A 21,990-nucleotide genomic window follows, 5' to 3' on the forward strand; every position below is an offset into this window, starting at 1 on the left:
TTAACATCAGTGCTTTAATCTACCTGTTTTCTTCCTCAGCACCCGGAACTAGGTCTCCTGACATTTACCTCAGTGCGCTTTCTACTCCATAGTTCTGACATGCATTAGAATTACTCACACCTGGATATTTGGTGTTCCAGGCTCAACTGCCACATGGATCAATTAGTTTAAAACTGGGAATCTCACCTATAACAGTTTTGGCCAACGCATCGGTAAATGCCCATTATTGGTCACTTGGGGAAATGAGGGCGATTATGGCTGGCTCAGCAAACTCCATCTCCAAGGCCAGATTAATAGCCCCAGGCAAACGGTCTACTACAGATGGATCAATGGCAGCCACTTCATACTGAACGGGCGGCACATAAATAGGACAAAGTCTTCAGGCTTGCAGTGAGAGAGCCACAGAATCCTTAGCTGAGTCAATGATTTCTAAATAAAATACAAGTAATTCTTACCAGAAAGAATTTCTTTCACCTACATGTTCACTGTCTGGAAAAAAAAAGCCATTGATAGCCAAACTCTCAGTGATAAGATGAATGACCTTAGCTATACAGTAGAGAAATAGCCATGGTGACTGTTAACCTCCTCCAAATTTCAAAGCGAATAAGACTTAATAAGTTTCCTAGTAATTTTCCCATCTTATGCTGAGATCAGCTTTTCCTAGAGCTAAGCAGGCCATTATCAGAAGCATTGTTTACACACACTATATGGATATCTATTATAGTACTTAGGTAATACAAACTGGGAGTACTTTAACAAGACTAGTGTCTTTAAAACCACAGTTGTTTTAACATCTGTGTTATGTACTTTACCAGGAAGCAGTAATTTTTCTATTGAAACTAACCCATCCAAAAAACTATTCCCAATCAAACAGAAAATGTAGTTAAAAAGGATTCTTGAGTGAAGGCAATCCAAAAGCCTCTTTCAAAATTTAGAGACATTAAGGTTTTTAATTTTAGACTCAGAAGGGACTTTAGAATTATCTTGTCCAAAGTTTTTCGACTGGAAAACTAGTTTTAATTCTAGCTGTCTCATCCAAAATGTAAATTACAAAAAAGAATTTCACATCAAATAAATTTGGGTAACTTGAAAATGACATTTTCTTTCCTAGAGGTTCAAAATTTTCATTGTCCTAACAAAGACTCTGAGAAGTCTTAAGGTCAAAAAATCTGTTTAATTTTGTTTTAAATCTGTGTTTTAAGAATCTATTTTTCCCATACTTTTTTTCTTGAAATATTATTAGCACTTGTCAAAATTCTTTCTGAAAATAGCAACCTGGATTAACACACTATATAATATCAGATTCTGAAAGATGACAAAATTTCTCCCAAATCACATACACTTGTGTTTTTCCTTGGGGCTATTTTGAAACCAGGTGATTAGTTTTAAAGAAATATAACATTTTAAAACATCTCTAGTTCCTCTAGACTTAAACAATAAGCAAATGGTTAGTATTGATTGTGTTCCACAGTCCTCCCATCAACTGTGTAACATGCCAGTCACTATAGATATGATATTAGACCATGAAACTCACATTATTAAGTTCATGTTCAGAGATGTCACCAATAATTCAAGAATATGTTCTTTTCAATGCATATTTTAAGTCATTCAGTGATTCTTAACAGCAACTAGGAGCAACTGGTTATAGTAAGATCCTAAGTTCAGTTTAAATATTTCAAGAAAGTGGGTTGGGAGATTTTCCTACCTTTGTTGTTTGATACACATTTTATTTTGTTCAGGGAGAAGTGTAATACACACACACACACACACACACACACACTAGTATTTGAGGTTTGATATTTATTTTTGGATAGCATCAAGCCAAAGTACTGACTCTCATTTCAATAATGGATCTGCCGGCATTTGCAAGAAACAGTCATTAGCTTATCTTTAAGTAAATATTTTGATTGTCAGACAGCTTGTCACAAACAAGGTTCTTTTCCAAACACGCACTCCCAATGCATCCAAGCCCACTTGCACATCATTCATTCAATAATCTGTGTCTGGCTAAAATATAAAATCATCATAAGGAAGTCGAAGTACAGAAAAAAGCATACTTTGCTGGCTTTTCATTTAAAAGGGCTCCAGAGCATGTGGGACCTGGTTCTCTTTCAGTTCTCTGGTCTTTGCTATGCAACATTACCATAAAGCTTAGGAAATGAGCTATTACACACCATCATCCCTCCTAACGGTTATTACAGAAAATCACACACACAAAACAGCATTAATTGTCAGAATTAGCAGCCATTTAAAAGGCAGCTGTTCTTTCACTTTTAAATGGGCTCCAAATTTCAGATCTTCTCCCTGTGTTGGCTGCTTGAACTATCGCTGTTACACACTTATACATACACAAGCACACACAATGGATCCTTAGCCAAATGAATTTTTTAAATGCGCTATATTCAAAGGACCCAAAAAAATATTGTTTACTCAGCGACATTTTCCACACCAGTGCTTGCCATCATTGTTCCAACTGGCTGGAAAGCTTCCAACCTGCACGGAAGCACTTGTCACAGCTCCAGGTGAAAGGAACTGTTTTCTGAGGGGTGGGGGGAGAAAAGAGCAGTATCTCTTTAAGAGTCAACAGTAAATTAACTTGCCCAAAAGAGTGAAATAATTAGCAGTTAGTAGCTTATTAAAAGGATGGCAAAAGCCAAGCTGCCATCTGGGATCTCCAGTTTCTTGTGATTGTTCTTATGTCAAGAGGTGCAAGTTGCATTAGCTTTCATGTCACCGTGCCTGCCCTTACTTTATATGTAAATTTTAATGAAAGATGTGTCACTGTTAAAATCAGACGTCCATCACAAAGTGCTATTCGTCTGGCTTTTTACAAAGCATATGGTCTTTTCTACCCCTGCTGTTCTATTCACCACTAAATGCCTTCAAAAAAAGAGGAAAACCCAATGATATCAATTAGATATTCTCTTTGTGCAGAGGGAAAACTGAGTATCATCAAAAACCGGGCAAAGCTCCACCTCACCAGAGGGCAACATTTCTGCCTCTATTTACACATAGTGAAAACCACAATGCCTCATTGTCTTGCAAGGTTAATCTTTCTTAATGAAAATTAAAGCAATCTGGAGACTGCCTGCTGATTACTACATGGAATCACACAGTTTTAAAGGAAGTAGGGGGAATAAAATATATTTATTAAAAATAAGCTGTAGAAAGTGGCAGGAAAGAACCTTATGGGATGATGGACACATTGTATATCTCAGTCTGGATGGTATTTAACATGGGTGTATATAGGTTAAAAAATATTTAAGCTGTACACTTAAGAGTATGGATTTCATAGGTTTTATTTACACTATGTATGCTATCCTTCAATAAAGATAAACAAATAAATAAATGAAAAATGCCTAACATTTTCACATACAAAGCAAGTTCTCTTTTCTGATTCTGAGAAGTTAAAAGGTGGGGAGTCAACTAACTGAATTGTTACCTGACAGTTTCCCTTTAAAATAAATAAAATCATTTTAAGACTACATATATAATAATAAGTCGAAAACAGAATTTATGTAAGGCTTTAGAAGGAGAGGTGGTTGTGACATTTGAAAAACATTTTCAAAGTCTACTGACTGTTAGCAAGATGTCAGAGGACAGGCCCATATTTCCTGGGTCCGCCCTGTGTACTTAATACCTAGCAAGTGGCCTGGCCCGTTGTTGGCTCTCTGTCAATATTTGTTGAATGCTGAATAACCATTGCTTTTCAAGTGTTAAAGTACACAATCTGCTAAATTCAGATGTATATCACACTGGAATGAATTATTTTTAGTACTCTACCAATGAAGGCTACGTGTAATAACATACTCAACCAGTATAAACCTATTAATAAGTATTTGGACAAATTGTACCTATACCCAGATGTATATACACTGCCCCACACACCTGAAAAACACACCATGGCATAGACAAACCTAAGCACATAAGGAAATGCATTTTGCTTGAATTCTTTATAAATGTTTCATAAAGATAATACAATTTAATAAAACATCCTGTAGATGTTATCAAAGTTGAAAATTACACGTCCTCTAAGATTAACCAACTTGCCTTGGTAAGCAAAAGTCTATACACGTACATAGGTCACCATTCACCTTGGAGGAGAAAGTGTTTTATGATATATGCACACAGAAACGAAATCTGTGTGTAAATACTAAATCCAAATAGATAATTGAGAAGGAGGAAATAGACATATTGGTTAGAAATCTGAGAAATATTTTCCTTTATATATAATGCCAGTTGGAACTTAACTGAAACATCCCATTGATCCATTGTTCATTTTGCTAATAAATCTACTGTTCACATTTACACATTTTTAAAAATGCTCCAAGAAACACCTGTTTTTAAAAAATTCCTTCAGTGTCCAATGCATATTCCTAAACAGGGAAGGAGAAAAAACATTTTTCATATTTTAAAGCACCATTTTAGATATCACTGTCAAAAACAGAGTTGCTAAAATCAAGCAATTTTACTTCTTGTGTTTAAAATAAACCTATTTTCCCCCTGCAGACTTTCAAAACATTAGAAGAAAATAATAAAACATGGAAAATAGGCTTCTTTTAAAAACAAAATGATGTTATTCATTGTCAAGAGGACAAATCAGTGGTGGATGAGAAACAGATGAGGCAAGAGATGGAAATATAATATTGCCCTTATTTTATTATAATTAGATATTTATAGAGCACAGATGAGTTTATTTTCATAATTAGTAGCTGGCATTGCATTTACTAATTTGCATAAACAGTTGGCTATCAAAGCAGTAACTTATTTGCAGGGCTCTTGTGTCCTAGCAGGGACAAGAGAGGCCTCAACTCCCGAAATGAGCTTTTTTAATGTTATTACCAGCAAAATATAATCTACATGAAATCATGTTCAAGTTCATGTAGCTTAATTATCTCTTTCCAGTTTGGCCAGTGTTGACTAGTTCATCATTAAAAGGCCAGTGATCAAATCTACAGGGGAAAATTACATATAAATTGGAAGGGGTCTCTAAAATCTGATGGATTAAAGTAAACTTAGGGTCAACACTATCTAGTCTAGGAGATAAAAAGTTCTGTAGAGCAAAAGGAAAAAGGAATTAAATGCCCCCTAGCCACCCTTACTATTTACCAATTGTGCTGGTTCTTGGCAATTGTTGAAGCTGTCTGTGACCTCTCTTCTTGGTCATTCTGGGCATCCTCCATACCCTCTCCACCCATGCTCACTCCCCTCTACAAAACTAACTTCAGCCAACACATGGATCAGGCTCCCTGGCAGTAGTGCTAAGGGGAGGAAATATTCCTGGTGCCCTGACCACTGCTGTGGGCAAAGCGAAAATTAATCAAGCATGCTGCCTACTATTGACATTCAGCAAGAAACCTTGGAGGAATATTTTACTCCTCTTTTCTCCTCAAGCCAAAGGCCAAAAGCTTGTGGTTCAAGGGCCAAATCATTTGGCTCATGTGACTGTATGTATACATATACATAGAGAGAAAGAAAGATGCCATGAGCTGACATTTTTATAAAATCTACTCTGGCTTATCTTGAGGTTCTGGTGACACTGGGCATGCATTCTCGCATGGCAGCAATCAGCTGGAGCCAAGTAGAGGCTGCTGCCCTTGACGGGATTTGTGCTTTCCAGTTTGCCACAATCCGTACCACTCCCTACTGTTGATCTTACACTAGGACTTTTCTTACTACAAGATCTGCTCCTTGATAATACTTGTCAAGCCCCTGTAGGCATTTGAGTCTGCAACACCTATTCCAAGTTCATTCTAATGGAAAGTATTTGGTAATCTAACCCAGGATTGTCAGTCCCCAAACTGACAAGAAAAGGGGGATGGAGGCCAAAACGCACTCTAAACACTTAAACAAAGGCAGTCAAAATCAAGTCAAAAAAGCTGACCAAGACTGATTGCTGAAGAACTCCTTTGGTCAGCTACTTCTAGTTAAAGTCATGTTTGCTTTTGGCCCAGTGCAGCCCAATGACCTCCTGAATATGGCGATTATCGTTATAGCCTAAACATCCTGCTCAGTTTTGTAGATTTAACTTCACAATTCTTTCTACTACACGTTTACTGTTTCATCACTCAGCTTTAAAAGAATGACAAAATCTGAGGCATTCTTTTCTCTGACAAGCTCCTAAAAATATATCCAAAGACTTTCTCACCTTTATTCTGATGTAATCTATGACAATTTCCCTCTGTCACTTGCACACACAGAGCCAAGAGAAGGCCTGAGTGAGGAGGGAACTGGAGCCAGAACATCTGGCCTCACCCCATGACCCACTGGAGATCCTTTGCTCAGTTGGTTGGGGTAGTGATAAGGGGCATAGGTTGGTGTACAACTCTGGACAAAGTACTGAGCTATGTGCAGTATGGGTGCAAGGTTCTTTAGGGACTGGGGTGATTGAAACACATGAATAAGTCTGATTCAGGGCAGTTTGGCCTAGGTACTTTATAACAGAAACACAAAGTCTGGTGCACCTAGGAAGCTTGAGCCTTAAAGGGTGATAAGGGGGAGAAGGGTGTTCCAAGGACATTCAAGAAAGAGGATAAGAGCTTGAGGAAAAGCCTGAGGCAGGAAACCATAGTGTGGATTCAGGCAGAGTGAGCTGTTGACTTTCGGTGGAGACAAGGGGCCTGGTAGGGGTGATAGTGCAGAGTAGGCTAAGTTATTGTAGAAAATCAAGTGGAGAAGGCATGTTGACAATTATACAGGAACCCTTCAAAAGCTTTGGAGCAGATCAGCTACATGATCCGATTTAATTTTACTTTTGCTTTATTTTCCCTTTTAGGAAGATGACTGACAGCAGGATAAGAAGGATTAGGGGCTTTGAGTCCCTTCTTGGTATAACCTCCTATGCTTGACCCATCTGGGCATTAAAAAATGAATACGTTTGTCTTCAACATACTTGCAGTCTAGTAGTGGGGAGTAGCCCAATCCCCAAATAAGTTTAATATAGGAGAGTAGAGGGGTACCTGGAAGGAAAGCTCCTATCTGCATGCAGCACGCAGAGCACTGACATCATCAACTAGGAGATAAAATCTATGTATGATGTCAGTGGGCAGAAACAAGAGGAGGTGGAGCTGTCATGGGGGAGACACACAGAATCAGTAAAACTAGGAGACGAGGAAAGGTCCAGGAAGATTATTTGGTATCATATTTGGCAGCAATTTTGCATCAAGATTAACAGGGGGGAAGGTTAAAGGTAAAAAGGCCATGTTAGGGGTTGGCTTTGAAAGTGAGACAGCTAATCCTGCACTCCATATGGGGGACAGCAGAGCTGAAGCAGTTCTCAGTTACTGGACAGACTGGAAGAGAACAGAGACTAATTAGGCTAGGGCACTAATCTAATAAGGGCTGACTGGGAACTGAACCAGAGTGTCAAATAGAGATGCAAGAGACATTCCAAACAAGAATCCCAACAACCTCTCTTAACATCACCTGGGAGTAGGAAAGTTCAAGAAGGAGAAAGAAAGCAATTGCTGAGTTCAAGCCCAGGTGATAAGGAAGACGGGAGAACCATTAACAAAAATAAGGAAGCTGGTTTGTGGCCAGATGGTGCGAAGGTTGACTTTAAATATTGAAGTGACAGTACAGTTATATGGACATGTGTTATGGAGAATGAAAAAGTGGCAGGTTCGAACTTGAGCCAGGTCAGTGCCAGGGAGGTAGCTAGGAGGCATATCCATGGATGTCATCCTTGGACCCAAGAGAGGCAATATAGAGTAGTGGTTAGGTGCTCAGATTCTGAGTTTCATTTTTACTTAGTAGCCATCTGACTTAAGTTATTTAACTCTCTGAGCCTTGATCTACCTGTCCATAGAGCAAGGATAACACTATCATCTACCTCACAAGACAGTTGTGATGATTTAGTGTGATAAGGCATATAAAGCACATGGCACAATGGCTGCCACATAGGAAATGATCAATCAGTGTTAGTAGCAGTGACTGGAGAAAGAAAATAAGATACCCATGTGCAAAATCTAAAAACACTAAAGACCTCTTTCTTATGGGATGTTTTAGGGAATTAGGGAAAGAAAAGGAGAGAGGTTCAGGGGTTGGAGTGGGGGGCAGGGGAGACTGACCCTAATGTGTTCTCATAGAAGCCAGTGGGAGAAGGGACAAGTGACACAGTGCCACGTGCTTCAGAAAGGTTGTGTCCTGGGCAAAGACTGGTGACTTTACCTATGAAGAGATCACTAGAAGCCTCTGGTTGAATACAGTAAGTAGAGAAGTGGAGGGGGCAGCCAGATGTACCCTTTCAATCGTTATTCCTCTTCCTTGTTCCCCTTTCCCACCTCCTTTCTAAAGGTATCAAGCTCATAACAGGGTAAGAGGTCCCCATGACAGATTTCGGAGGATGAACCCCGCCCCTGTGATTAGCATAAAAGGAATAGGCAATCAATTAACCCCAAAGTGACAGGACTGAACCACTTCAAGGTAACCATACATAACTTTTTAAAAATCAAGAAAGGCATGAAATTCAAATGAGAGATGGCCAGTTCACAGACTAGTCATCAAATCAACATTTTCAATATCTTGCCAGCCCCATCTTTCTTCAACATCTTCACGCCAGAATTCACATTTCCTATTTCTGTTATTTGCCAGTCTTTACAGGAAACAGAGGCACATGGCTTCACAGAAATAGGGACTGGAGAGTTAGGAAGGAAAAGGGGAGAACCAAATGCAAATTCATGTTTATAATTTATTAATTAATCTCTCCCTTCAGTCCTGAACAGCTAATCCAATGTGAGCTGGTGAGGCAGGTCCTCCAGGCTCAGGTCGCTGACAGCTTTGATTAGGGATGGATGAGTGAGCTGTGGTACCCAAAGGTGTGAAGCACTGAAAGGCATGTCAGAACATCAGAGCAAGTGCATCTGCTCAGCGCCTCGCCTTTTCCCAGGCTACCCAGCAAAAGGTGGACTTGGTAAGTTAAAATCCAGTGTTGTCTCTTTCTCCACTTTTTCCTTATGATGTAATGCACTGCCATGCCTATGTTCTTCCACACCTCCAGTCCCACCATTCTCAGCTCATCACCCCCAATCAGCAGACTTCCACTCCCCAAAATACAGAATATGTAACACAGAAGATAAAAGAGCAATAAATATCCCCCAAATTTCACATTAAATAAAATTTCAAGCTATCCACCAATCCTCTCCCCTTTCTCATCTATCATCCTTCCCTCCCTGAATTCAGTTATTCCCAAGTGATGAAACATTGGCACTTCATTTCACATCTTCCCTGTCTCTTCAATACATTTACTGGAGGGGATCTTAGAATACCCTGATTTAAGTAAAATATATCTTCCCAACACCGCACAACCACTTTCAGAACCCCCCATTCCTGCTAGAAACAGCACACCATAATGGGTAAGGCTCATCCCGGATTTAGAGGGAGGCAGGCCAACTCAGAACGATCCCCAACCACCGAGTATGAAGTACATTGAAGGAAAATAGTAGCGTTGGCTTTTTATTTTATTTTTTTTTTTAGTTTTTGTTAAAAACACTGTTAAAATCTGGACTATATTCATCAGAATCAACAATTCCCCTTGTATACATGAATATTTCAGAAGGCAGATTGATAGTTATAATGATAAAAATAAAATGATCTCTACCTTTACTTCTACCTACAGAAAGGAACGTCCAGTTATGTAGAGGAAGCATGGTGTCCACCACGGAGGCGGCAAGAGGGAGAGAGAGCAGGGAGAGTAAAACATCAGCACACTGCAGACACACAAAGAAATGTAACACACATAACAAAACCCACAATAGTAATGGCAACAGCAGTACAATCTTGAGAAGGCAGCACAAAACAAATGCACAATGTTTTGCTTAAACAGTGTGACCAGCAAGGCTGCTTCCATCAGCTTCACGTTTAAGCTTTATCCCATTAGCTTCTTCTCAGTCCCATCCTTAGAAACATGACCAAATCTGCATGCAAAAGCACTGCATAGCCACATGTATGTGAAATTGCACACACTTAACCAGTGTAAGATTGTTTAGGGAAAGTTTCAGAGAATCTAAGTTCTCTTGTATTTTCTCAACATTAATAGGAGTCATGAGGATCAAGAGTATGACATACATGCATAGGTGGTACACACACAACATACATTAGTATTTCCACACATATTTATGGGCATCAAAAACAAATTCTGGAGATTCAGCAAGAACCAGACAGAAATCTCTTTCTTTCACATTGAAGGATTAAGGAAAAGGAAAGGAGTATTGGCTTTTTAGGTAATCATCACAAGGGCAAGAACAGACAAAGGGTGGGAAATGGAAAAGAATGAGAGGAGGAGGAATGGGGTCAAAGGACCTTCTTAAAAACAAATTAAACAGCAAATTGCACCTTCAAATCTTAGTGACACTGACCACCCAGAAGAATTCTGCATCCTTTTTTGAAAATCTCTCTAAAGAGGGATTCACAACACCCATGTCTGTCATTATTTCATTGCCTAAAGACTCTTTTTCTAGAAGATTCCTGACTTACCCCCCAGAGCATGTGTACATAGTATGTCTGAATTCTCTCTTCATGTACACTTCAATGTTGAGTGTCCAAGAGAAGTTGAGTAGTAGGCGGAAAAGTGGGAAGGGTATACAATACAGGTTCTCCAAATGCTTTTCACACCAACGTTGGGATTTAGCCCTCTGAAATGCATGTGCTTCATCAGTGGGTCTGAAATAAGCTGAATCAAGATTAAAGAAGTCCCCACAAGCCTATCTCATCTACCTAGACTCTATGCTATGACATCAGCCATATGATACGCTCAGACTTCCAAGCCACTGTAAAAGCTAGAACTCCAAAAGGGCAGCTGAGAGCATAAGAGGAGACAATGTAGAAGGGCATCTTGTCATCAGGACTCTGAGGGCCTGCTTTTTCTGGTGGAACTTGTTATCAAGGTCAGGCCACCGAATTCCAGCAATTCATAGAGCTTGGGTCTTACCACTCTGTAGAGATATGCATAACTCTCTCAAACTACCTGGATACTAAGTCGACATAAAGAGCACCCCCTACTCATATTCACCTCATAGTAACCTGCTGTAGGGGGATAACTTCTCTCACTCACCTACAAGAATAGAGAGACTTCATCCCAACCTCTTCCAGAGCACCGTCTAACACTGGGAAACTCACCTGACCCCCTCCATCCAGCTCTGTTCTTTGACATCTGCTCCTATACCAGACCATGTGTTCATTGAAATGTCCAGAGTCCACATCATGGATCTTGGCTCAGGTCTGGAGGACACAATTCTGTTGGTCAAGTGTGCTTCCTCCTTGTCCTGCCTTATCAAGTCAGGATGCCCTCAATTACCCACCTCCGCAGCTACCTGGACACCATAAGCAAACTTCCCTCAGACCTGGGTTGTTCCTTGATCTGATCATATACTCCCCTTTATGGCAACACTGTCTGATGGATCCAGTGTAAGGAAATGGGTGTGTGTGTGGGGGGGTGTCCTTCCGTGCTGCCCCACCCTACTCAAAAGATCAAGAAAAAACAGCACAACATGGAAATACCTCTCCTTTCCCTTTTCTTTGGTCCTCCAAAAAAAGGCACTGAGTCCCATGTGTATTTTGAAAAAGACAAGAGAAATTAAAGTACACTCTTTTGGTGTCAGGGCGTGGCAGGTAGACCCATCTGGCAATCATTCCAAAGTGCAGAAGGAACACAATAGCAGCAATTGAACGGTGAAGAAAAAGACAATTTTAAGTAGGCTCAGTTCTTGAATCCTGATTTAGGCTGATAATATGGAAAATTTTTATTTAGGAGAAAAAGGCTTCATTCACAGCCCACCCTGTGCTTAGCTGAGCTGAATTTCCTGCACAGTTCATTTCCTGCATAATTGAATATTTTAGGTTGCAGATGCTGAATTTACAGATCTTTATATGCAGTTTTCTTCAGGGTGTATAATGAGTTAGAATCCTGCCATGAGGACATTAGCATGTTCTTTCGGTGGTTTTTGCTTTTATACAGAACTGAAAACAGTCAAACCCCCAAGGGTTCCCTTTGACCATTCGGGGCTCTGGGGCTAAAAGTCATTACAATGGGCAGTGGGATGGAGGGGAAGACAATAAGCAAACCTTTACTCAGAGTGAAATTCAGAGAAGCCCAGCTCCTCTCCCCCAACCTGAGGCCCCAGCATGGGGCTTAGGGAAGAAGTTAACCGCTCTGTTGCTCTGAAATTAGCTTCATTCACCCCCATTATCGACACCGTCATGGCTTGTTTCATGCTTCTCTCTTGGAGGCAGCCCGGCAGAGCCAGCGCCCAGGATGACAAATGATGGTGCATAATGGAGAAGCCAAGGGGGTGATGGGGGCGGGAAGCCACAATGCATTGGGAAAGGTGCCCCCCACCGCAGGATGGCCCTGCTGCTAGCCTGGCCCATGGCAGGAGAGACAGGCAGCAAATGGTCTGCCAGGGATGATGAGGCTCTGAGCGACCAGCCAGAGGCACGAAGGCAAGCAATTCAGGCAGCTGCAGCACCACAAGCACAGAGCACCTACCTTGTTCGCTCATCATGAGGTGGGAGAGGCCTTGAGGAAGGAAGAGAGGGGAGAAGAGGAGCAGGGGTGGGGAGGGGAAGGAGAAAAGAAAGAAGACACAGTTAGAATCCCAAATGCCAGGCAGTCTTCTCGTACTTCTTGAGGGGAAGGAGTGGCAGGGGCATCCACGCATACTGAGGAGCATGCAACGAGCACTGAAATGCAGGGCAGAATGTCCCAGGCCCTCCAGTTCAAGGTCAGTCTTTTGTTGGCTGAACCTCTGGGCCACATCATGAGAACTTTCCTTTCACCATTGTTTCTATGCAATAGGTAGGATTTGAGATAAATCTATTAAAGATTAAGTCCCTTAGGAAAGAGACTCCAGGTGCCGGGCAAAGTAGGTTTCTTTCTTTCTTTTAAATTGTTTTTAATAATAATACACGGTCACTGTAGAAACTTTGGAAAATTCAGAAAAGAAAAAAGAAAAAAATCACCTGTAATCCCACATCCAGAGATTACCATCCAACTTTTCTTTCCCCCTAGATACAGTAGTCGCTTCTACAAAAATGGACCACACTGAACATACAAAATGAGTTCCTGCGGGACTTCCCTGGTGGTCCAGTGGGTAAGGCTCCGCGCTCCCAATGCAGGGGGCCCAGGTTCAATCCCTGGTCGGGGAACTAGATCCCGCGTGCATGTCGCAACTAAGAGTTCGCATGCCGCAACTAATTAGTCCACATGCTGCAACTAAAGATCCCGTATGCTGCAACTAAGACCCAGCACAGCCTAAATAAAGAAATAAATGACAAATAAATATTTTTTTAAAAAAATGAGCTCCTGCGTTCAACAGTTAATTAGACAACCTGAAACTATCTCCATATGATCCTTGCCTTCACCCAGTGACAACCACACCCCTTACCTCTATCTCTCCTCCACCGCCAACTTTTCCTAGAAAGTCCCTCACCTTTGATCACAGAAGCCTAGCCAAGCACTGAATGGATTAAAGAAGGTACACGGAGGCCCAATAAACAAGTAGCAGAACCTCTCACTATGTTCTTGTGGAAGTCAGACAAGGCTCTTAAGAGCTCATTACTTCAAGGGAAGCATAAGTCCTGATACATCTATTAAAAGATTTCCAACCAGTAGCCAACCGTGATGGCTATTGGCTCTTCCGTTGCTTTTATTACTACCGGAGTTACTTGGAGATCACCCCAGAGTGATCTCAACTTTACCCAGAGTAAAATTCGGGGATATAGGAGATTATAAAGGAGAAAAATCTCTAAAGTATGGCAATCTGTAAATGTTTTTGGAGATAACCAGAGATTTAGAGAAGTAATCAAAGACAAAATACGGGTCAAGCAACTAACTTTTTAAAGATCAATGATATATTAAATACATAGATACATGTGCCATAAATGTCAGTCATTTTTTCTAAACAAATTTCATTAAACTATTATATTTTAAATGTACATGTCTGGCATTCATCTCTCAAGGCCTAGGATATTAATACTCATGGAGGAAGGGAATCATGCCAAAGCAAGTCATTCTCATAACTTGTTTTATTTAAAAAATTAAGTTTTGGTATTTAAGGGGTATTTGGAGGGGATAAGAAGAAGAAAGAACAAAGGCACGAGATTTGACTAAGAGGAACCTCAGCAGAAGTAACTATTCATAAAGTGCCTGATATTTCTGGACCAAGACATAGCCTTCAGCATCCAGATCAAGCACACTAAGAGGGAGGGTCTGGGCCAGGTAGCTGGTGTATGTGAAGGGGGAACGGGAACAGGTGTGTGAATTCACAGGAGGGTTGTCAGCATTAAGAAATGAGAAGAAGAGGGCTTCCCTGGGGGCGCAGTGGTTGAGAGTCTGCCTGCCGATGCAGGGGACACGGGTTCATGACCCGGTCCGGGAAGATCCCATATGCTGCGGAGTGGCTGGGCCCGTGAGCCATGGCCACTGAGCCTGCACGTCTGGAGCCTGTGCTCCGCAACGGGAGAGGCCACGACAGTGAGTGAGGCCCGCGTGTTGCAAAAAAAAAAAAAAAAAAAAAGAAGAAGAAAGGAATAAGAATAAGGAAGATCCAAAGAGATCCCTAAGAGCAAAATGGAGGTTAAAAATAAAAGGACAATAGTACTATATTGTGTACTTGAAATGTAAATGCTCAGAGAGTAGACCTTAAATGTCTTCATCATAAAAAGGAAATGGTAACTGTGTGATGAAATGAAGGTGTTTCATATGAGTGTATCTAATCAACACATTATATACTTCAAATTTACACAATGTTATATGTCAGTTATCTCAATAAAGCTGGGGGCTTTATTGAGATAACTGTCCTTTCATTTTTGAAATGAAAGGACAAACATTTTTATACCTGCAATTAAAGATGTTTGGCAGCTGGGAGGTGTGAGTAGAAGAGAGGCAGAAGAGTAAACAACAATTTGCCAAATGAAGAGGAAACGGGACACTTGGTATTCAGAGGGTGTTCAAAGCCCTGGAGAAGCCCCTACAGTTGGGCCCATTTATGTATTACCTGTGTTTCTTTGAAGCCGTGTTTCCCAAAACACATTTCACTGACCACCTGCATCAACCGGCTGGGGATACTTAACAACAGTGAAGAGATTGGGCCCTACCCAAGTCCTAATGAATTAGAATCTTGGGGAGGAGTTGCGGAAAGATCTGAATTTTAAATAAGTCGCACTAGTGATTCTTGTGCTCACTAGAACTTGAGAGCTACCCCTTTAGAGTGACATATAAATCAAATTTTGGTAAATTAAATTGTATGACAAATGCACTAAGAGGAATTGGATATATAATGGAACCCTGAAGTGCAAACTTTTGTAAAAGGAAGAATCCTTTTAAAATGCAAATATCTACCACCTGTGTTTTCAAATTTAAATATGTACTTGTCAGGTTTTATTAAGCTACATATGTAGTTGCAGTACTGTGACTCAAATAAATTGCACATATTCTTCAACTTATAGAAAATCTTAAATAGAAATATCAGGACAGGAGTGCAAATCTGAGATCCTGGTGTCAAAACTTTGGTTTTGTAGGCAACAAAGCAAAACAGACATAAACAAGTATAACAGGAAATAACATGAGAGAGGGGAGAAACTGTGTAAACGTAATATGGTTTGAGTTTTATTTTGCTTTTTGAGGAGGGAATTTTTGCACTTTTGTGAGCTTTTATATTAGTATCTTCTCTTATATAAACCTACCCCCTAAGCTTGCAGAGTTAAGAACTGGAAACCAGGAATTCCAGAGGGTCTAGGTCTAGTCCGAAATTCTGTTTCTCTCCGCTTACACCCCAAAACCCTCCTACTTGCTGCAAAAAGACCTCAGGTCCCCCCAAAAGTGAATGGAAGAAACAAGAATCAATCAAACAAATGATTCAAGTACCTACTATATGTAAAGGCTGCATAAGGTAGTGGGATGCAAACAAGTGTGGTACATAGTTGTCAACCCCGAAGAGTTTAGAGTCTAGTTGGGAAGGTGTGTGTGTGTGTTTATATTTACACAAACATACATATGATATATATATATAGTGGTACCTGAAAGTGAAGGGTAGGGGTTAAGATCAAGGACTTCAGAGCCAGATTTGAATCCCACCTTTGTGACTTTCTAGTTTGTGACCCCAGGAAAGTTGCTAAACATCTCTGTGCCTTGACTTCCCATCTGTAAAATTTGGATAATTATCATGCCAAATTCATAGGTTGTTTTGAGAATTAAATAAATGAATATATGTAAAGCAGTGCCTGTACATGGTAAGGACTATATAAGGGTTATTTTTTTGTTGTTTATGCTATAAAAACATACCGATGTGTGAGGCAACACGAAGCATAGTGCCTGACACACAGTAGGTGCTCCGTATGTATTTGGTGAGTGAATGAGGAATGAGTGATGGGTAACTGGTAAGTGTCAAATGATTAATTCAGACAATAAGGACAGTAGGACAGTGAGGAGGGCCCTGGGTGTGCAGCAGAGGTTTCTGGAGGAAAGTGGGGTTTACAATATGCCTTGGAAGACGGTTTAGGATTAAGAGCGACGGAGGACGTTCCAGGTTAACACCACGACCTCCCAAGACCACCAATTGCATTTATATGGACTTTCATGTCAACTTTCTGGAACACCTAGGACACTGCCAGGCACATGGTAGGTATGTAATGCGTGCTGTACGAATAACAATGAACACATACAAACGGTTCATCTGAGGAAGAAGTGAAAGGTGATCTTAAGGGTCAAAGTATGGAACCATTGTATGAAGGCCTTGAGTTCCCAGGCTAAGGAAAAAGGACTTGATCTTGCAGCTGATGGGAGACATTGAGGGCTTGTGGGCAGGAGAATGACCCAGGGAAAATGATGTTGAGGAAGATTGCTTTGGCAATGGTGTGGACAGGATGGATTAGAGGGAAAAGAGAGGCAGAAAGATCTGTCATAGGCAGAGGGCCTAAATTAGTATCATGGCAGCAGGAAGGAAAAGGGGAAAAGAGGATTCAACAGGCTTTAGGTGACCGATGAGATGCTTCAGGGGAAGAACGGATGGGAGACTGAGTGAAGCATTGTCATAAATAGGAAGGTGGGATGGAGTTGGGAGATGGATTTGGAATGAGGGCGATAACGAGTTCTGTTTTAGGCATGATACGTTGGAGAAACAGAAGAATCGCTCAAGCAAAATGTCTAAGGTGCATTTAACAGTATAGGACTAAGGTCTGCAAGAAAGTAAAGACAAACATGAAAGTGTATCACCTCCACTTCACGAAAGAGAGGGTCTGTGCCCATGTAAGTGAATGAATCCTCCAAGAAAAAGGGGCCAGAGCACTGAGTCTTAACCTGGGAGGGATGGGGGATATGAAGATACCCTGGAGGTTCTTTCTTCTACATGCATATTCAACATTAAATTTTACATTCAAAAAGAAAAAGGAACTCTATGGCTTTCCAATATAGATACAGAAAAATAATGCTCAAAAAAAACCTTAACTGAGAAGGATATAATTAGCAAGGAAGGAAAAGCGATCTATGCTGGCTGTGTGTTATGTATGTGGTTGACGAGGAAAGCAGGGCGGGGGGAGGGGAATGAAGATCACCCTTCTTGTCCATTTCAGAAACAGAGGGTCAGCAGCAGCCCCCCAGACCACACAGCCAGCCTTGGGACTAGCACCTGGCTGGGTTTGCAGTTTGGCATTTAATCTGAACCTGATGCTCAGGGCTGGTAAAAGACAAGATATGGGCTGGAACAGGGGGCTCAGGGAAGCAAAGGGGACCACATCTTTCCAAAACAATCCCACCAACAGCCCTGAATTTGAATAGATCTGCAATGAAGATTCAAAAGCCATTTCCATAAAAGTTCACCCAATGGAGGGTAGGGGACAGGAAGTGAGCTCGGAAGAGCCTTTGATAGTCAGGATATTGAGAATGTTCAATACAGAATGCTTATGGAACGACAATGCCTTTTTTAAAATAATTATAAAAATTAGAAAGCAACTGAAATGTTTCCTATGTAGATGTCACACACTGTCAAAGTGCTACCCTAGCTGGATTCAGGGACCACTCTGGATCCCACGAAGATGTCTGATATTTTTTACCCTTCTCTTCACTCTTTCTAGTGCTATGTCCCACCCTTCTTATGCCTATCTATCTGTGGTGCACAGGTTCTCAGGGTACATACAAGAACAAGAAGAGAAAAAGATCATCAGTAGGTAAGACATGCAAAGTTGAAACTGCTTTAGAACAGACTGCAAATCATATGTAGATTATATGCAAAATATACGTATGGCCCTCTAAACTATGTTATACCTTTGGGAAAATCCCTATGGAGATAGCTGCTTTTGCAGCTCAGGAGAATGGAAATGGCTACGAAAGCAAAGTCATTTGTAAGTGACTGTGGCCATCATGAAGGCTGTCATGAAAATGACTAATACAGAGAATAGAAAACATTTACTGAAACAGGCAAAAGGAAGATGCAATGTTCAGGAACCAGGCCAGAAGTTGAAGGCCTCCATCATTTAAGCTAGTACTGTGTCCCCCTCAAACCTATAATATCCCACCCCCTCAGATGGTTTTTAATCCTCCTTCCTTCCTTCATTTTGGCTGGGTAATTGGGGAAAATATTTCGGGGGAAGAAGGAAGTCACTCATGGAAAAAAAAAAAAAAGAGAGAGAGAGAGATTCGGGGGGCGTGCAGAAAGCAAGTTATCTCTGCCAAGACTTTTCTCTCATTCACTTTCAGGGTAACTTTTCTCCCCCTGTAAAATCCACACATATCATCTCTTTTTCCATACTGAAGTAAAGAAGTGAAATGTCACTAATTGCTGTAAGTGCCAAGTGCCAACGTTGAATTTTTATGAAGCCACAAGGACTTTTAAAAAGAGTAATTACATAAAATCAAAAGGTAATTGAGACATTCACCCTATGTTTCTGGAGGAAGTAAGGAGATGGTGAAGATGGTAGCGGGTGGGGCCTGACAGAAAGAGAAGCCACAGGTAACCATCGTGTCTGCAGGATGATTGGGAACTTGGAAAAGAGAGAAGGGGAAAGAAGAAATACACATCTTAGCATCTTAAGCGCTTAAAAGAGAGGAAATTCAGTTAATTTGGTAAAAAGAATTATAACAGTAGCTAATATCTGTTGACTGTTTGCTATATAGAAGGCATGGCTATGTGTCATGCCATTAAATACAGCTCTATGGGAAAGTCATTGCTATAATGTTGATTTTACAGGGGAGGAAACCAAGACCTAGAGCCAAAATCCCACTGCTTAATAAGTGGTGCAATGTGGATTCTAAGCCAGCAGGTGGATTCTGCAGGCTGGATGGTAAATATGACACTAGCTACCCTGTCTAATTCAGTGCTGGTGGAGAAGGGAGGAGACATGTCTTGGAGAATTCAGGAGCAGAAAATAGTGTCTGGACATTAATTCAACTTCATTTATGATTCTGGTGTAGCATGATTTAAGGTGCCCTGGGGAAACCCTTTTACATAAATGACCACCATCTCCCTCTCCTCAATCTTCATCCCCAGATTCTACTAAAATATGAAGCTTTTCCTTTCCTGGGTCATTTCTTGGGGTTATTAAGCAACTTCCCTCATTAAAATGCAAATCTGAACATGAGCTTCACTCAGGCTCCTCAGTCATTGCACTGCCCTGTGTGTGAGATCATCAGGAAGCCAAGCTTAAGATCTTTCTCCAAAGACAGGAGTGGCACAGGGACATGTGAGAACGAAGGATGGAGACACGCAGTCACAGGTTGAGGAAGTCTGCCACCATGGGCAGGGAAGGACACAGGGGACAGGCTGGGATTGGGGAGAAGGTTGCTTAAGGGGAAGAGGTGGGGCCTGAAGGAAAGCTCCACCTACTTCCACAGTCGTGTCTCAGACCAGCCCTTCCACAGGCAATTTCCTGACCTTCATCATGAGCTTCATCGTGGACTTCAGTTTCCTTGTCCTGTCTGGGGTTCTCCAGTGGCTTACAGCAGAGCCTAGACCTGCTCAGCATTTTGATAAATGACGTGGCTGAGAACATTCATGACATGCCGTCTGGATGTTGTAATGAACTAAAGCTGAAAGGAATAGCTAACTCTTTAGTCATCGGAATTAGGGCCCAAAAGATGTGAGCAGGCAAAAGCAAAATTTAATTTTAAGGGGCAAATATAAATTGTGGCACTTAAGCACAACCTCCCACTACCCCCACCAACCCCCAAAAATCACAAATAAAAAGAATTCAAAAGTCTCACCTCTTCTTATCACTGACCACAAAACCTAGGGTTCTGGTTCAGAGAACAGTGCCATATATTAGGAGGGGCATTAATGAGGTAGACATATCCAAAGGAGAAGAATCAGATGGTAAGAGGTCCAAAAGCATGTAACATGCAGAATGGCTGAAGGAACTGCTACGCACAGCCCAAACAGGAGAGAGCTAGGTAAGGACATGAGAGCTACCTTCAAATATTTTTTAAGTTGCACATGCAAGATAAAGGACCAAGTGCATTCAGCAAGATGGGGGTGGAATAGTAGGGGATATTTCACTTGCCAGAATGCCACAGAAGAGAGTCAAAGTGGGGTTTTAGAAGATAACCACCAAAAATCCATTCCAACTCTAAGATGTAGAGTTTCTGTGAACCAAGATGATTTCTGAAGAGGCCAAGCAACTACTTACTGGGTTGAACCATATGAAATTGCTGATATTTGACTGGTTTTGACCTACAAAAATGACAATTAAAATGGTTCAAACTGATACCCTGAGAACACCACCCATAATCAAAAAGGTTGAAGCACGAAACGAGGCATCGACAAACCACCCAACAGCAATCATGAACTGACATGAACAGAAGATCAACCGTTTACTTATATGATTTTGGCTTTTCCACAAGCCTTGAACAATACTGGGGATGAAGTGAATAGTTGGACTGATGGTGGTGATAGTTTCCAGGGGAGAGCCTGTTGCTATTTCTCCAAGGCAGGTGCCTCTGGGTTGGTCCTTCCATGATGCCACTACATCCCATTCTCACCACTAAGCCCTTTGCTGGATGTAACTGTGCTAGCACTCTCACTGTTTGCCTCTAGACCAACTTTGTTCTTACAGCATGGTGACCTGGACTGAACAGGAAGTATTTCCTCAATGGCGCCCATGAATCACCAACAGTGTCTGTATGGCATAGCCACAGGGAAGAGGAAAGAATGTCTGCAGCACCTTCCCAATCTATTCCACCTCTCTGGAGGGGTGGGTGTGGCTTCTTTTTTCATGAATACCATGGAAGGAAGAGAGATGAAGGCAGTCATGCTTGTCACTCTAAGGGTTAAAGCATCAGCAATTACGGCTTCTAGAAAAGACTCTTCCCAAAGAAGAGGAAGTCCTTGCTCTCCAAATGTCATGAACTTCTCTAAAATAGCTCTTTGTTCATGAATGACATGAAGCTGGAAGGGTGGGCAGATGTGCTAGATGAATTAACTGTATCCAAATAGACCATGGTGTGCTGGATTTTAAAAATCCAGGGATGAATTTGATGTTCTAAGTCAAATAAACCAATTGCACAAGTGCAGGAAGGGGAGAGAAATGGCTTAGGAGCAGTGCACACAAAATCTTAAAAGTTTTGGGCTTCCCTGGTGGCGTAGTGGTTGAGAGTCCACCTGCCAATGCAGGGGACACGGGTTCATGCCCCGGTCCGGGAGGATCCCGCATGCCGTGGAGTGGCTGGGCCCGTGGGCCATGGCCACTGAGCCTGCGCGTCCAGAGCCTGTGCTCCGCAACGGGAGAGGCCACAACAGCGAGAGGCCCGTGTACCGCAAAAAAAAAAAAAAAAAAAAAAAAATCTTAAAACTTTTCAGTGACTTTAAGTTCAATTTCATACTATAGTCATTTTTTAAAAAGTAAGGTGTTTGATGCTGCCATTCAGAGATGTAGGGAGTCTAGAATTCACTCTATAATGAACCAGTTGCAGCATGTCTGTAACACTGTATGTGGTGTGGGCATCCTTCTTTGGAAAGGAAGCAAAAAAACGTTATTTTTTCAGAGAACTATGACCTGGATGAAAGA

The 21,990-nt window shown here is 41.3% G+C and overlaps 1 protein-coding gene across 4 annotated transcripts in view; it reads right to left on the reverse strand.

Annotated features, from left to right (window-relative positions):
- The window catches only part of NRXN3 (neurexin 3), a 1,648,921-nt gene that overhangs the window by 1,581,856 nt on the left and 45,075 nt on the right, over positions 1 to 21,990 (reverse strand). For 2 of the 4 annotated variants that reach the window (XM_060097973.1, XM_060097972.1), the window contains exons 3-4: positions 12,485 to 12,514; positions 9,599 to 9,610 (exon numbers count right to left, since the gene is read on the reverse strand). In XM_060097973.1, the coding sequence (XP_059953956.1) occupies positions 9,599 to 9,610; positions 12,485 to 12,514 (42 nt within the window). The remainder of the gene's footprint in view (positions 1 to 9,598; positions 9,611 to 12,484; positions 12,515 to 21,990) is intronic. The other 2 variants (XM_060097971.1, XM_060097970.1) reach the window with 1 other exon arrangement.

This window comes from Mesoplodon densirostris, chromosome 4 (assembly GCF_025265405.1).
Source record: "Mesoplodon densirostris isolate mMesDen1 chromosome 4, mMesDen1 primary haplotype, whole genome shotgun sequence".
Classification (NCBI taxonomy): Eukaryota; Metazoa; Chordata; class Mammalia; order Artiodactyla; family Ziphiidae; genus Mesoplodon; species Mesoplodon densirostris.